The 16,284-nt window shown below is 27.4% G+C and overlaps 1 protein-coding gene across 2 annotated transcripts; it reads right to left on the bottom strand.

The window, feature by feature from the left end:
* Nucleotides 1–11,571: 11,571 nt before the first annotated feature.
* LOC107468457 (uncharacterized) lies at nucleotides 11,572–15,467 on the bottom strand. 2 transcript variants are annotated; one of them, XM_016087764.3, is made up of 9 exons: nucleotides 15,272–15,467; nucleotides 14,948–15,076; nucleotides 14,636–14,695; nucleotides 14,021–14,123; nucleotides 13,080–13,677; nucleotides 12,613–12,745; nucleotides 12,299–12,466; nucleotides 12,075–12,186; nucleotides 11,572–11,851 (listed from the first exon to the last, which is right to left on the bottom strand). In XM_016087764.3, the coding sequence occupies exons 2-8, from the start codon at nucleotides 15,026–15,028 to the stop codon at nucleotides 12,160–12,162; spliced, it is 1,170 nt and encodes a 389-aa protein (XP_015943250.1). In that variant the 5' UTR covers nucleotides 15,029–15,076; nucleotides 15,272–15,467; the 3' UTR covers nucleotides 11,572–11,851; nucleotides 12,075–12,159. The 2 variants fall into 2 exon arrangements, with proteins under 2 accessions (XP_015943250.1, XP_015943260.1); XM_016087774.3 differs by having other exon boundaries at nucleotides 12,086–12,186.
* Nucleotides 15,468–16,284: the final 817 nt, after the last annotated feature.

The following is a 16,284-nucleotide window of genomic DNA, read 5'->3' as shown; positions in this document are numbered from 1 at the left end:
TGTTTGATTGAATTGAAACGTTGAATGGAACAAGTGGGGACCTTTGTAGATGTGATGATGAGTGGGGTCCTTTCTATGGAAATGCATTGCGAATCATGTGATGCTTTTTTCTTTTTTAATTTTATTTTTTTTATTTAACATTTTATTTGTTACTTAGTCTAAAGTCTAGACTTCCTAGAGAACATTCTAAATGGTAGGAAAATGTGCCGGCCATGGCCAATTGACTTGGTATTAGATTATCACTGATTATTGATAAACGACCAAAAGATGTGACCAAAGTTGACGAATGACTTTGTTTTAAAAAGAAATAACCGGATATCTCTGTGGTGAAATAAATAAATAATAAACAAAAAATAAATATAAAATAAAAATATATAAATAAAAGACTCTATTATTAATATTCATCACAATTAATATATATTATTAATATATGTAGTAACGTATATCAAAGAGAGAGAATAATATTTTATATATTGGCAATATAAAGAGAGATAGAGAATTGTTATTAATGGTGTATGTTATATGCCTCAGATTCTACTTCTATTTATATTAGTATAAAATTTTTCTTTTTCAAACTTTGGAAAAAATGGCATCGTCTATTATTAAAGTTTTGTACCATTCAAGTAATTTTAATCGAAAGAATAGGTGGTGGTCATCCATATTATAACATTCTTCATTGGATAATCATTAAAGATTATGTCTCGTTAAAATCTTACTAAAAAAATTTAATTGAAAACAAATTTTAGTGAAGAAAAAATAGTACAATATTCTTTGTGATGGAAACTATCTCATTAAAAACCTTGTCAAGAAAAATTCAATAGAAAAAAAACTTGACCAAAGAAAAAAGAGTACAACCTTTCCCTTTTGTCGATATTATTTTATATCTCGAAATCGACGCATCTCAATCTAATGTATTAATCTTTCAAAGGAGATTTTTAGAAGTGACTTTGTAAATAAATCTGCCAAATTATCGCTTGAACGGATCTGTTGGACATCAATTGTTTCTTGATTTTGAAGGTCATGAGTGAAGAAAAATTTGGAAAAAAATATGCTTTGTTTTATCACCTTTGATGTATCCACTCTTAAGTTGAGCAATGCAAATTGTATTATCTTCAAACAGAACAGTTGGAGCTATCTTATGATCAACCAGTCCACATGATGACAAAATATATTGGATTAAACTCCTGAACCAGAAACACTCGCGACTAGTTTCATGTATCGCTAGTATTTCTGCATGATTAGAGGATGTTGCTACAATTATCTGTTTCGTGGACCTCCATGATATAGCTGTACCACCATATGTGAACAGGTATCTTGTTTGAGATCTCCCTTTATGTGGATCAGACAAGTATCCTGCATCTGCATAGCCAACTAACTGTGACTTGGATCCATATGGATAAAACAATCCCATGTCAACCATTTTATGAAGATATCGAAATATTTGTTTAATTCTATTCCAATGTCTTCTGATTGGAGAGGAATTATACCTTGCTAGTAAGTTCACAACAAATGATATATCAGATCGTGTATTATTAGAAAGGTTCATTAGCGCTCCAATAGCACTAAGATATGGTACTTTAGAATTAAGGATATCTTCATTTTCTTCTTTAGGACAGAATTGATCATTTTTCACATCTAAAGACCTTCCTATCATTGGAATACTTAATAGATGTGACTTATCCATATAAAATCTCTTTAAAATCTTTTCTGTATATGTTGTTTGATAAATAAAAATATCATTTTTTGTATGCTCGATCTGCAGCCCAAGACAAAATTTAGTCTTTGTAAGATATTTTATCTCAAACTCTTCTTTTAGAGCTTTTATAATGGTTGGAATCTTTTCATGGGTTCCAATGATATTTAAATCATCAACGTACACAACAATTATAATGAACACAGATGCATATTTCTTTATGAAAACACATGGGCAGATATCATCATTCATGGATCCATTTTTTGCTAGATACTCAGTAAGATGATTATACCACATTCATCCAGGTTGCTTTAGACCTTATAAAGATCTTTGCAATTTGACTAAGTATAACCCCTACGAATATTCATTGGATGGTTTAAATATCTTTTGTCTTTCAGGGACTTTCATATAGATATCACGATCTAATGATCCGTATAAATAGGTTGTTATCACATCCATTAAATGCATATGTAGTTTATGGTATATGGATAAACTGACCAAATAACGCAATGTTATTACATCCGCAACAGGAGAATATGTTTCTTCATAATCTATACCGTACCTTTGTGAAAAACCTTGTGCCATAAGTCGAGCTTTATAGCGTACAACTTCATTTTTCTCATTTCGTTTTCTCACAGATACCCATCTGTATTCAACAAATTTTACATCTTCTGGTGTACGGACTATAGGTCCAAAGACTTCACGTTTTGCAAGTGAGTCTAACTTATCCTTCATAGCTTCTTCCCATTTTGGCCAATCATTCCTTTGTCAACATTTTTCGACTGTTCTTGGCTTAAGATCCTTACTTTCATGCATGATATTTAATGCCACATATGCAAATATTCCATTGACAATTATCTTATTTCGGTTCCATTTTTCACCTGTAAAGACATAATTTATCGAGATCTCATCATTTTCACAATTTTCAGTATTTTCAGGTACTTAAACGTCTTCTGGCGTCAAAACTATATCAGAGTTTTGGACAACTACATGTGTATTTAATATGTCTTTATCTTTTTCAACAGAAATAGTATTTACCTCTTTTCTTTTCGATGATTTTTGTCTTTGCTATTGACAGGCGTACCACACTTCTGACATGAATTTGTTTCGGTGGCCATTTGTTCGACTGGGACATCAATTTGAATTGGAGCATTTTTAGCTGATATATATAATTTAGTTATCCTTTTCATATCAGAAAATACATCAGGCAATTTATTTGCTATTCTTTGCAAATGTATAATCTTTTGAATTTCTAGTTCACATTACCCTGATCGAGGATCTAAATGCATCAAGGATGATGCATTCTAATTAAGTTCCTTTTTAGAAAGCTTATTCTCTTTCCCCTAATGTTGGAAATTTTGATTTATCAAAATGACAATCTGTAAATCGAGTTTTAAATACATCTCCAATTTACATCTCAAGATACCTCACTATAGAGGGAGAATCATATCCCACATAAATTTCTAATTTTCTGTAGAGTCCTATTTTAGTGCGAGAAAGTGGTGCAATGGGAACATATATCGCACACTCGAATATTCTTAAATGGAAAATATTTGTCTACTGGCCAAAAGCTAATTGCATAAGAGATAACCGATGATAATTTGTTGGCCTCAAACGAATAAGTACTGCGATATATAAAATAGCATGTCCCAAGCCGAGGTTGGGAGATTTGTTCTCATAACTAATGGTTTAGCAAGTAATTGGAGGCGTTTAATAAGTAATTTTGCTAATCTATTTTGTGTGTGAACATGAGCTATTGGATGTTTAATGCTTATTCCGTTAGCCATACAAGAAGTATTAAAGCTTGGGAAGTAAAATCACCAACATTATCAAAACAAATTGTTTTAATTAAATTTTTTGAAAACTGTGTTTTTAATCGAATAATTTGAGCAAGTAATTTAATTTCGCAAATGTCAGGTTGCGAGAAGACAATACGCACACATGTGACCATCTCAAAAATGCGTCTACTAAAACCATAAAATATCTAAAAGATCCACATGGTGGATGAATATGTCCACATATATCGTCTTGAATCCTTTCTAGAAATTCAGGGGACTCAATCTAATCTTTATTGGTGATGGCCTTAAAATTAGCTTTTCTTGAGAACATATAGCACAACAAAATTCGCTAGATTAGTTTTCAATAATTCTCCATATTATGGTTGTTTACGAATGACCCAATCGATCATGCCAAATTATAAATTCGTTTGGGTTAGTAAACTTCTGGTTTATAATGACATGTGATTCAGTTGCACTAATTTTAGTATAATATGAGCTAGATGAAAGTGAGGAAACTTTTCTAATATAACATTTTTATTTGAATCATGAATTGTGATATATAAGTACTCATGATTTTCCTCATTCATTATTTTAATATGATATCTATTTCGGCGAATATCTTTAAAACTCAACAAGTCCCTTAGACTGCGCTTGTTTCTGAGAATAGGACAGGACAAGACACTGATGGACAGAGACACAAAATTTTGTATTCTTGTATTATGTTTGGGGATAAACTAAAATAAATTATGAAAATCCAATTTATTCTCATTTTTTTTCATTCAAAAAATTTGAGATGAAAAATATAATAATAAAAAAATATAATTATAAAAAATTAACAAGAATAATGAAAGAAAAAATGAAAAATAAGTTGTGTCCCTTATTAGTATCTCAATGTCTTTTCTGTCATGATGGACACAAAATACACTAATTCAGTGTCTCTGGATACATTGTCTCTGTCCATGACTTCTCTGTCAAACACAATTTTGTGTCTTTGTATCCTTGTCTCAGTGTCATGTCTCTGTAAACAAACGCAATCTTAGAGACTTATTAGAGAATAGTGCATTATTTATTATGAATTTTGATCCTCCGAAAAACAAAATTATACCTCTTCCGGAACTTTTTATCACATTGCATGAGTCAATAATAATATTAATATATTTTTTTTTGTACAAGATGAGTAAGATATATATTACTTTTGAGAATGGTATGCAAACTTACACTATTCAAAAGGCAAACATCTTTATTACATATCCTTGTTATTTTTTTAAAGACAAATAATAATAATAAAATGAGTAGCAGTACATGCACAATAAAGTTGTATCCGTAATTGGAATTATTTTTCTAAAAAACACTAGACATAAAAATAGTGCCATATAAAATTTAACAAAATTTTTTTTACATTATTTATTTACATGAGTACTTTAACAAATCCACATATTAAACTTTTTCGTCATTGATCAAATGACCAATATTTCCTTCAGAACCCTCAAAGAAATCAGATACTTCATAATGAGTGGTATAATTTTTAGCAATATCTTGTGAAGCAAAATTCGTCTCTTTTTTTTTTTGTCATCCTTTTTCAATGATGCTTGATAAAGATCAACTAGGTGCCTCAGGGTACAACAAATACGCGACCAATGGCCCTTTCCACCACAACGAAAATATTTATCATCTATTGATTTATTTTGTCCATTATTTCTTTCTTTATCCCACTTCTGGTGAGATCTTTTCTTGTGATTATATTTTTTTTTCCTTCTATAATTTTTTGTTACCAAAATCTTGCATTTACCTCTTCTAGGGTAATGATTTACCGCATTTGCTTCAAGAAATGAGGCGGCACTAACTGGACATTTTTCATGATTTTTTAAAAGCAACTCATTATTGCATTCAGCAACAAAAAGGTAAGAAATTAGCTCAGAATATTTTTTAAATTCTTTTTCTCGATACTGCTGCTGCAGAAGCACATTCGAGGCATGGAAGGTCAAAAAAATTTTCTCTAACATATCATTATCAGTTATCTTTTTCCCACATAATTTTATTCGTGAGGTAATTCGAAATATTGCTGAATTATATTTATTTATTGATTTAAAATCTTGTAGACGTAAGTGCGTCCACTCATATCGGGCTTGAGAAAGTATCACTATCTTTTGATGATTATACCTTTCTTCAAGATTTTTCCACAAATTTGCAGGATCTTTTAGTATAAGATATTCATTTTTCAATCCTTCGTCAAGATGACGATGAAGGAAGATCATGGCTTTGACTTTATCCTTTTGGAATGCATTATTTTCAACCTTAATGGTATCTCTAAGATCCATTGAATCAAGATGGATTTCAGTATCTAGTATTCATAATAAGTAGTTTTCAAATATATCAAAAGCATTAAATTCAAGATGAGAGAGTTTTGACATAATTAAAATGGAAAAGTATGAGGAGTCAATGGAATAGTTGTACAATGTATACAATAGAGGTTTAGGGAGTATTAAATATATAATCATTAGTGTTACCTTTTTTCATCAGCTGAAGCTTTTGGGATGAGTGGTATCATAACATAGTATTAGAGCGCTAGATCGAAAGGTCATGGGTTTGATTCTTGGTGAACTCCAAAATCAGTTCACATAGTCCATTATCTCTCTAGCAGGATCCAATTAAAATTGATTTGTCTTCCTAAAATTTGATCAGAATCTCGTACTACTGTAAATAAATAATGAAGAGAAAATAAATATACAATAAAAAAATATAAATAAAAGACTCTAATATTAATATTTATTACAATTAATACCTCAATATAATAGAAATAATTCATATATATATTAGTAATACATATAGGAACGTATATAAAAGAGATAGGAAAAAATATTTCATATATTGGCAATATAATATAGAGAGAGAGAATTGTTATTGATGGTGTGTGTCATATGTCTCAGACTCTACCTCTTTTTATATTCTTACAAATTTTTTTTTTTCAAACTTTGGAAAGATCATTAAAGTTTTGTATCATTCAAATAATTTTAATTGGAGGAATGGTCGGTGGTTATCTATATTGTTACAATCTCAATGCATTAAGATAAAAAGAAGGATTAATTATTAATTCGTTATTCAAAAAGATTCAGTTGCGGATAAAAATTTTTTTGAAAAATACTATCGATAAAATAATTTTTAAATTATTTGAAAATATGATAAAATCAAACAACTGTGATCATTCACAATAATTTTTTTAAAAACCCACTTAGATCACAATCATTTTTTTTTTAAAAAAATCTACTTAACAAAAAATTACCAAATTTTGAAGATGAAAATATCTTAATTTTTAATAATAATTACAAAAATTTACAATAGAATGTAATCTTTAAAATAATTTTTATAATATATATTTAATATTTAATTTTTTTGTCATATTTTTAAATTTTTCGAAAATTTATTTATCGTTAGTATTTTTTAAGATTCATTTTGTTAATAATGCAAACTTTCAATAAATACCATTTTATCAATTTACTCTAATATATATATATTCAAACTTTTTACGTAACTAAATTAAAATAATACATCTTAAATTCAGCTTTTATTTCAACAAAAATAAAAACGTATATAATTGAACTTTACTTACATATCTTACATTTTTTTATTCTTTTTCTTCTTTTACGTTTTTTTTCTTTTTTTATTCTTTTTTTTTAAAAAATAAAACAAGAAGAAACAAAAAAATGCATAACCAAAACAAAAAAGTGAGAACAATAAAAAAATCTTGTTAAAAAATTATAGCATCACGTCTAGAACTTTAAAAATTTTCGTTTAAGAAATTTATATGTCACAGTTAAAAAATTATCGTGTCAAAATTAAAAAAATTCTATATTTCAGTGAAAAAATTTATGTATTATAGTTAAAAATTTCAATGTTATTTTTTTTTAAACAACTCTTCTTTCTTATTATTTTTCTTATTTTCATATTTTTTCTTATTTCACACTTTCATAATAACTTTTCTTTTGAAAAAAATCAAACAAAAAAATTTAAAAAAATTATATAACTTTTTGTTTCATTTTTTGGTTTTTTTATTTTACAAAAAGTACAAAAAAATGTTGAAGAAAAAATGTATAAATTTATAAAAAATAAAATACAAAATTTTACACGAAAAAAGAATAAAGAGCCAAAAAAATGCAATATTCTATTTTATGTGTTACAGATAAAAAATTCTGGTATCGAAATTTAAAAGTTCATGTGTTATGATTAAAAAATTTTTATACTATTTTTCTGTTTTATATTTTTTTTAAATAACTATTCCTCCTTTTTCTTTCTCTTATTTTTATAGTTCTTTTTTTGTTTCAATACTCTCATTATTTTTTTTTGTTTCATCTTCTAAGAAGAATAAAAATAAAAAATTAAATAAAAAAATAATAAAAAAATTATATCATTTTTTATTTTAATTTTTTGATTTTTTTACAACAAATACACTTTTTTTTAGAATACGTAATTTTATAAATAAAAATATAAAAATTGTACACAAAGAAAGAAGAATAAGAAGTGGAAAAAAAAACAACATTCTATTTTATCTATCATGATTAAGAAATTCTGATATCAAAGTTAAAAAATTTATGTGTTGCGGTTAATAAATTTTGTAGTTATTTTTTTATTTTATATTTTTTCTAAACAATTCCTCTTCATCCTCATTTTTATAGTTATTTTTTTATTTAAAACTCTTATAATTTTTCTTGTTTCACCCTCTTAAAAAAGGAAAATTAAACAAAAAAGAAAGAATAAAAAAAATTTCGGTGTCAAAAATTAAGAAACTTCATATGTCACGATTAAAAATTTTTGATGTTATTTTTCTGATAAATTCTACACAATTCAAAACTCTTTCTCCTCCTCTTCTTCTTGTTATCATCATCATCATATTCTTCTGTTTCTTCTTCATCTTTTCTCTTTTTTATCATCTTCTCATAATATTCTTTTTGTTCATCCTCTTAATAGGAATAAAAGTATGAAAAAGAGAAAAAAATTATGAACAAAGAAGATGAAAAATAAAAATGCTGTAATAACCACAAGGAAGAGGAGAAAGAGGAGGAAGAGAAGAAATAATTTAAAAAATAGCAATAACAGCAGCAATAAAAGAATGACGATGAGGAAAAAATACACGAAGAAAAAGAATGAATAATGCGAAGAAGAAATGCATGATATGATTCACACGTACGTTGTGTGAGTGATTTTTGTTAGGTTTGAGTCAATTTAGTTGAAAATAGTTGATAAAACGTATGGATGTGTCACAGAATCTATATATAATATTACATATATACAAAAAAAATTAAGCATTAATCCGTCACTCCATTTTAAAATATGAATATAATTTTGATTCATTTTATACGTGTATCTAATTGTTTAATATCACATCAATAAAAATAAGTAATTTTTATATTGACTATATATATAGTCATTCAAAAAAACCAATATAATTAGACAATTATATAAAATATTTTACATTGTTAACATATCAAAATTAAACTCTTAAAATATATATTTGATATTTTGTAAAAAAAAATATTATACTACTATAAACAAGTTTAATTATTTATTTATTATAGGTCTGATTATTTTGGTAGTAAATTATTAGTTAGAAAAACATTTAGATTAATTTGTTTAAATATCTAAATATATAGTGATTAATTTTAGTAGTTAATTTTTACATATATATGTGTATGAAAAAATAATTTTCAACAATTATTATAACGAAAAAGAATAAGTTTGATAAATAAATATACATGTAATTTCAATAGTAACCAAGAGAAAGTAATTTGGGCTCAAATTTTAATTTTTAATTAATTTTTGTTTTAAAAATTATTTGAGGTTACTTGTTTAAAATTTTTTGAAGACAATTTTTAAGACATGACCATATTCAAGAGTCATTATACTTTTAAGATGAAACTCCTCTATATAGTAGAGAAGTTGATAAAATAAAAAAATGAGGCCTTATTAATCACCATTATTTAAAATTATTTTAAGTTGCTTGTTTAAAATTTTCAAAATATACTCTCTCCAACTTTCTATTTTGAAGAAAATTTTTGCGACACGACCATATTTAAGAGCCACTATATTTTTAGGGTGAAATTCCTTTAAAATAAAAAAGTTGATAAAAATAAAAAAGTAAAGTATTATTTTTGTTTAAAATATTTAGGATAAGTTTTAAAGTTGTTTTTAACATCTAAATTGTGCTATTTAAATCTCTAACGTTTTAAAATCATCTCAATATTATTCTGCCATTAGTGATATGTTAACAGAATTGATGGTGGGACAAAATTGAGACGGTTTTAAAACGTTAGGGATTTAAATATAACAAAAACGTTATGGACAAAAATGATATATTAATCTTAGAAGAATTACTAAATCAAGTAAAATAATAATGAATTTTAACGAAATAAATTACATTATGAATTCAAGATTTTTACTCATACTTGTAGAATGACTAGTATATAAACTTTCGGAAAAGAAAAGAAAAGAACATGTACATATATAATAAAGTATAAATTATATCTTTTTATCTATAGTATATCGAACTTCTTTAATGTTTAATTTAATTAAACTTTATTTTTAACTTTTTAATAAGTTTTAATTTTTTTCAATAATTTTAATTTTTTTACGACAAATAATTATTTAATTTATTTTTTTAATTTTTCTCTTAATAAAAAATAATTTATTTTAGAATAAAAGTAACAAGATTGAGTAAAATTAAAAAACAAATTTATTTAGAATGAAATTAATATGATTAAGAGTAATTTATTTAGATGTAATTAAAAAAATAATTGAATAATATTAAAGGATAAAATTAAAATTTATTTTAAAATTAAAAATAAAATTTAACTAAATTAAACATTAAATAATTTTGGTGCATTAGAAACAAAAAGTATAATTTATACTTTATTGTATATGTACTATGTTATTTTTTTTCTTTTTCGTCAGTTTATGTAGTAGTTATTTTACGAACATTTCATGATGAGTAAAAATCTTTAAGAGTAAAATTTAAAAAAATATATATTTAGAATGAAAATAATGTGATTAAGTGTAATTTACTTAGATATGATTAAAAAAAATAATTGAACAACTACATACGGTAAAAAATTGATATTATTGAAGGATAAAATTAAAATTTATTTTTAAGTAAAAAATAAGAGTAAAATATTATTTTGGTTCTCAACGTTTGGGCCGAATACTAACTTGATCAATATCATTTCAAACATCCTATTTAAATTAAACATTAAACAAATTCGATACATTGGAGACAAAAAGGTATGATTTATATTTTATTATATATGTATCATACTCGTTTTTTTTTTGTTCAGAGTTTATCTACTAGTCATTCTAGAAGTATTATATGATGAGTAAAAATTTTGAATGCGTAACGCAATTCATTCTAGAAGTATTCGTTACTTGATTTGGTAATTTTTTTAAGAGTAATGTATCATTTTTGTCCTTAATATTTTCGTCCTATTTAAGTCCCTAACGTTTTAAAATCGTTTCAATTTTGTCCCGTCGTCAATTCAGTTAACAAATCTAACGACAGGACAATATTGAGACAATTTTAAAATGTTAAGAACTTAAATAGAATAGTTTAAGAGTTAGGGGCAACTTTAAAACTTATCCCAAACGTTGAGGACAAAAATAATACTTTACTCAGATGAAAATGTGAGAATTTAATTACCCTTGAATTAAGATGACAAAATTCACTTATAATAGAAAATACATATTCAATGTGATTAAACTTTTACCGTTTCGTTTTATAATTTTCTTGTTTTAGAAAATCTTTTTTTTTTTTTATATTTCTATGGTAATAGCATGTGCAAGAAAAAATCAACCATAAATATTTTTCTAGCAAGTGAAATTCAATATTGGTCCCTAGAATTCATAAATAAACAAACATATGTTTGCATAAATTAATAAAATTGATCATATTTATAACCCACTAAAGCTCATTTAACTATATGTGGGTTAATAATTATAGTAATGCTACACATCGAAGTATTTTTATGAACTAAGGCCAACTAAGTTAAACAATAAGACTTGGAGTAATATTTTCCATAATTAATTTTTGTTCATGTTAGACCAATTTGATTGGACTTATTTAACAAAAACACTTAAATATATAACATTATTCTAATAATTATTCAACAGAAAACATGAACTCAAATATGCTAACAACATTTCATTGGTTGACCATGTACAATTACTACCCCAATCCAACAATTACACTTCAGTTAAAGTTGATCTGTTCTCTTCTATGAGATCAACATTCATTGTTTTGGCTTCAAACGAATATTTGAGACCAGGCCTAAGAATCATCCTAGATTTTATTCTGCCTTTGGAGAAAAAGCAGTCTCCACAATGTAACAATTTTCTTGCCCTGAGAAAGAATAGCAATTTAAAGAGTCAGATAGGAAAGAGGAAGACTGATAAATAATATACAAATTTTGTCAAAAAAATGTGGCGAACTTCATTTTTAACAATTGAAACAAAACTCGTCTGCATTCTCATTATATTCTGTTCAGATCATACTTCACAATGTTCCTTTATTATTCTTAGATATGAAACATAATAGGCAACTTTTGATATTAATCGACACGAACCGTTTAAGTACATTATCCATCGTTGAACCTGAATAGACTTTGAAAAATGCCATCCTCTACCCTTCAAGGAGATGTCTGACAGCAATTAATGGATTTTGAGCTGCCTTTGAAGCTTGAATAAGCAAAAAGAGAAGGAAAAAGTTACATCCTTGAGTGATACCTGATAAGTGAAAAGGGGAAAATGAAGGGTGGAAGAGTGAGTAATTTAGCTTTCAAGTTCATACCTGTGCTTCTAACTCGGCAATTCTTTGCAGTGATGCCTGTTCAATGCAAGCACGGCGCTTACATTCTTCTTCAAGCAAATTTGTAAGTTGGTACCGCAGCTCAGCCATTTCCTGAGTTAAGTCCTCTGCTTCCTCTTTGGCCTTCAACTTTTCCACTCGCAATTCTTCCTAGCAAACAGAGTCAAGATACCACATAAATTCCCAATCTCAAAATTCAAAAGGTGATATGTCGCGCAACGGGACAAGTGTTGTTTCTTGCCTTTGTATGATCAAATTTACATAGATTGCTTCATTGATTGGACTTTATCATATACCTTAAGTTTATTCACAAGAAATTCATATTCCTGGATTTGACGTAACATCTCCATCTTCCCTTTTAAATCTGCAGCTGGATTTACGATTGTTGTCAATCTTCCAAGGAGTGGACCCAATACTCCTCCATAAGTGCTGAGGAAATATTGGGAGAACATTTAGTGAACGAACAATTTAAATTATAAAGGTTTTTTTATAATTGAAAAAAGAAAGAGAAAAAGATTACAGTATTACAAACACAACTAAAAATGAGACAATAAGCACCTATTCTATACTGTCCACAGTGATTAGTGAAAGAAGGATCACATAATCAAATCTTTTCCTTTAGCATAAGTATCCAATTAGAAGTGTCTACTTCCTTTCATCAATTATTAGTATTATGTAACCAAACAAAAAATTTGTAACTGGTCAAATACTCACATGTCAACTTTTATTAATCAAGCATCTAAACAAAACTTCAAATATGTACCTTACATCTTCTGATATGGTTGAATTACAAGGTAATGAACTCAAGGATGACTGTTTCTTTATTTGTGAAATTTCCTTGTTTTCCAGCCACTCTTCAACCTTTTGGGAAAACATTCGAGTGTTCATGGTGGCGGTCTCGAGCTTCTTTCTAAGATCCTTGTTTTCCTCATCTAGAGAGATGATGTTTTTTTGTGCATCCTCAAATGCAAACTGGAGTTCATCAACCAATCTACCCATTCTATTATTTTCTTCTAAGGTTTCGTCTTGGAATTTCTTGGCCTCAAAAAGACCCTGTTCCAAGGCCATCATATCTAGTTTCATACTCTCTATTTCAAGTTGAGACTCTAATGCCAGAGATGAAATCGATTCCTCCAGTTTCTCTATGAACAAAGCTGACTTCTCTAATTCCACTTCTTTAGTCTCTAATTCGTGTATTAGTGATGCTTGCTTTGAATTGGAATTTTGCAGCTCCTCCCTTAAGCTGAAAACCTCTTCTTGTAAATATTCCATCTCCTCCAATTTCATTTCAAGGGCGAGAACACGAGCTTCTAGGTTGTTCACCTCTGTGTTCCTTGAACTGAGGTGATCCTGAAGAAAATCTGTATAAAGTATTGACAAATAAAGGCAATAAGAGTAACATCTTTAGTTCATGAGTCACGATTCAACTAATAAATGCTTTCCATCGGAATTCAACAACTATTGTAAATTAATTTTCCAGTAAAAGAGACATCTAAGGAAGAAAACACTAATATTCAATGGCAATCATCTGTGATAAAAGTATGAAGTTTGTGTGCGCAATATATGATTATCCACACTGCTGGATGAATGACATAAAAATCGAAATTGAGAAGCTTCTCTTGAGAGGGAAAAAAGACATTGTTGATTTATGAAAAAAAGGTTTTATCACTTTCACATGGAAGGAGCTGAAGCAAGGAAACCAACCAATTTCTTGAGAACAATTAAGCAGCTCTTTTTCCAACCTCTCAATGGTCTTCTTGTCTTCTTTATGAGCTTCTAACAATGATTTCCCATGTTGTTCCATTATCTACATCAATGTTATAAAAGAACATTGGTATTAAGTAGTTAATCAGAAACACTTTCAGAACATCATGTTGATGCTTACAATACTAAAAGGAGCATTATTTATAAACAAAAACAGAAGTCGTCTGTCCAAGGTTCAAATCCGCGTTCTTTTAAATTCTTTACCATCTGTTGGCAGTACAGGTGAATATACACTTAACACCGCAATCTCATCTTACCAATGAAAATATTAGAGCATAGATTTATTCTGAATCCTACAATTAGCAACAGGAGTTGAGAATAAAAATTTAACATCAGAGCATCAGCAGCACCCTACGAAATCAACAAGCAGTACAATCTCATATTACTAAGTTAAAATTAGCCACAACAACCAGGTAACTGAAACATAGATATTAGAGTATTTTTATTGATCCATCATGCATATAGGCCCAAGTGAGACATCCAATAGAAGAGAATAATATAACTTCTTTCAGTTCTATGTCTGGTTTCTTGAAAGCAACCTAGCATGTAACGTACCCGGATTAGTTGAAAGCCTTGGGTTTGGGATCTTTCCAACACATCCTTCTCTTTTCTAAGCTGCATATCACAGAGAAAAGAAGAAATGAATAACAGGAAAGATATGCGCAAATTACACTCATAAAAAAGCATTGCAAATCCAACAAAATCAAACAAGAAGTTTCTTTTCAAAGTCAAGAACCGAACTAACCAATTTATTTATTCATTCATTCATTCTAAACCAAAGACAAAGATAGATATTTCACTACCGAAAAAATAAAACAATTAAAGTGCACAAAGTAACGAGTTGAAAAGATAGAATAAGATCATCACCTCTCTATATGTTGTTCCAAGTTGAACAAGTTCCTCCACATTTAAGGGAGTATCACTAATTCTGTCGGTGCTATTCGACATTTATGTAAGCGAATCCACACAAGTGCATAGGAAGAACAGCAAAAACACCTGATTCATGTTCTTACGCAGATTAAAAATTAAAAAATTTTAAAAATAGAGAGTCAAAATTTTATGACCCTACAAGCACCACGCAATACATAATAACAAGGCTTCTGCAACTAAAAAAAAACGATCGAAACTGAAAAGACCAAAGAAAACCGTAATAAGGAGTGAAAAGACACCAGAAGAAAAACATAGATTAACCTGAAATTGATGCCTTGTGTAGAGAGGGAGAAACTCCAATTCAACGAGCACCAGAAATTTGGGGATTCTGTTTTCTCTGAAAATTCAAAAATAAGACCTTTGAGGGTTGAGGTGGCTGGGAGCGGGGTCTAGACTAGAGAAAAAGGCCACAGGCACAGTGGTTTTTTGTTTTTAACCGTACAACAAACAAAACAGAACTTGGATATCTTCCCCACGAGGACATTCTTGTCCTTTTACTCTTTATTCTTTCTTGTTAGCAGGGAGTGTTTTCCGTGCAATTTGAGTTGAATGATTTTTTTTTTTAAATTTGATCTAATTTCAAACTATTTGAATTAGATTGAATTTATGATTTTGTCAGTTAAAAAAATAAATATATATAATAAATTTTACTAAATAATAATAACACACGTATAAGATAAAAATATATAACAAATTGAATATATTATAAGTAAAATTATAAATATAATAATAAAATAATAATATTATAGCACATTATGTTTTTTGGATTGGATTAGATCAATATTAAAAATAAATCTAAAATTCAATTTGATCCATGCAATTTACAAAAAATAAAATTTAATCAAATTTAAATTAGTGTAATTTTAATTCATTTTCAATTTGAATGAGATTGGATGAACGGTTTAATTTAAATCGATTTAATTTAAAAAATTAATTTTATCATCATATAAAAATCAAAGAATCAATTTGATTACGATCTCTTTTTTATTGTATTATTTTGACGTGTTTGAATATTAACTTTAAAAATGATATAAAATTATAAATAACTTAAAGAAAATAGAAAACATATATTTTTAAGAATTAATTTTGATGTATTAGCAAAATTTTATATTTTTATTTAATTAGATTTATGCAATTAAATAATTCTTTATTTAGTAAATTTGAGCGGCGAAAGAAAAGAAATAAGCGTCCTAAATTTTATCAATCATATTAGATATATATTAAAATTAATTTTTAATATAAAATATATATTAAAATATAAAATATATATTAAA

This window comes from Arachis duranensis, chromosome 1 (assembly GCF_000817695.3).
Source record: "Arachis duranensis cultivar V14167 chromosome 1, aradu.V14167.gnm2.J7QH, whole genome shotgun sequence".
Taxonomy (NCBI): Eukaryota; Viridiplantae; Streptophyta; class Magnoliopsida; order Fabales; family Fabaceae; genus Arachis; species Arachis duranensis.
The sequence above is the reverse complement of the archived record's forward strand: the minus strand, read 5'-3'. Positions and strand labels throughout refer to the sequence as shown.

Bases quoted from the DNA above. Each gene is read 5' to 3' on its own strand.
- LOC107468457 (XM_016087764.3), bottom strand. From the start codon at position 15,028: ATGTCGAATAGCACCGACAGAATTAGTGATACTCCCTTAAATGTGGAG. The intron at 14,124-14,635 runs GTACGTTACATG...ACATTGATGTAG, and splicing joins AAGGCTTTCAACTAATCCGG to ATAATGGAACAACATGGGAA. The intron at 12,746-13,079 runs GTACATATTTGA...ATATTTCCTCAG, and splicing joins ACCATATCAGAAGATGTAAG to CACTTATGGAGGAGTATTGG.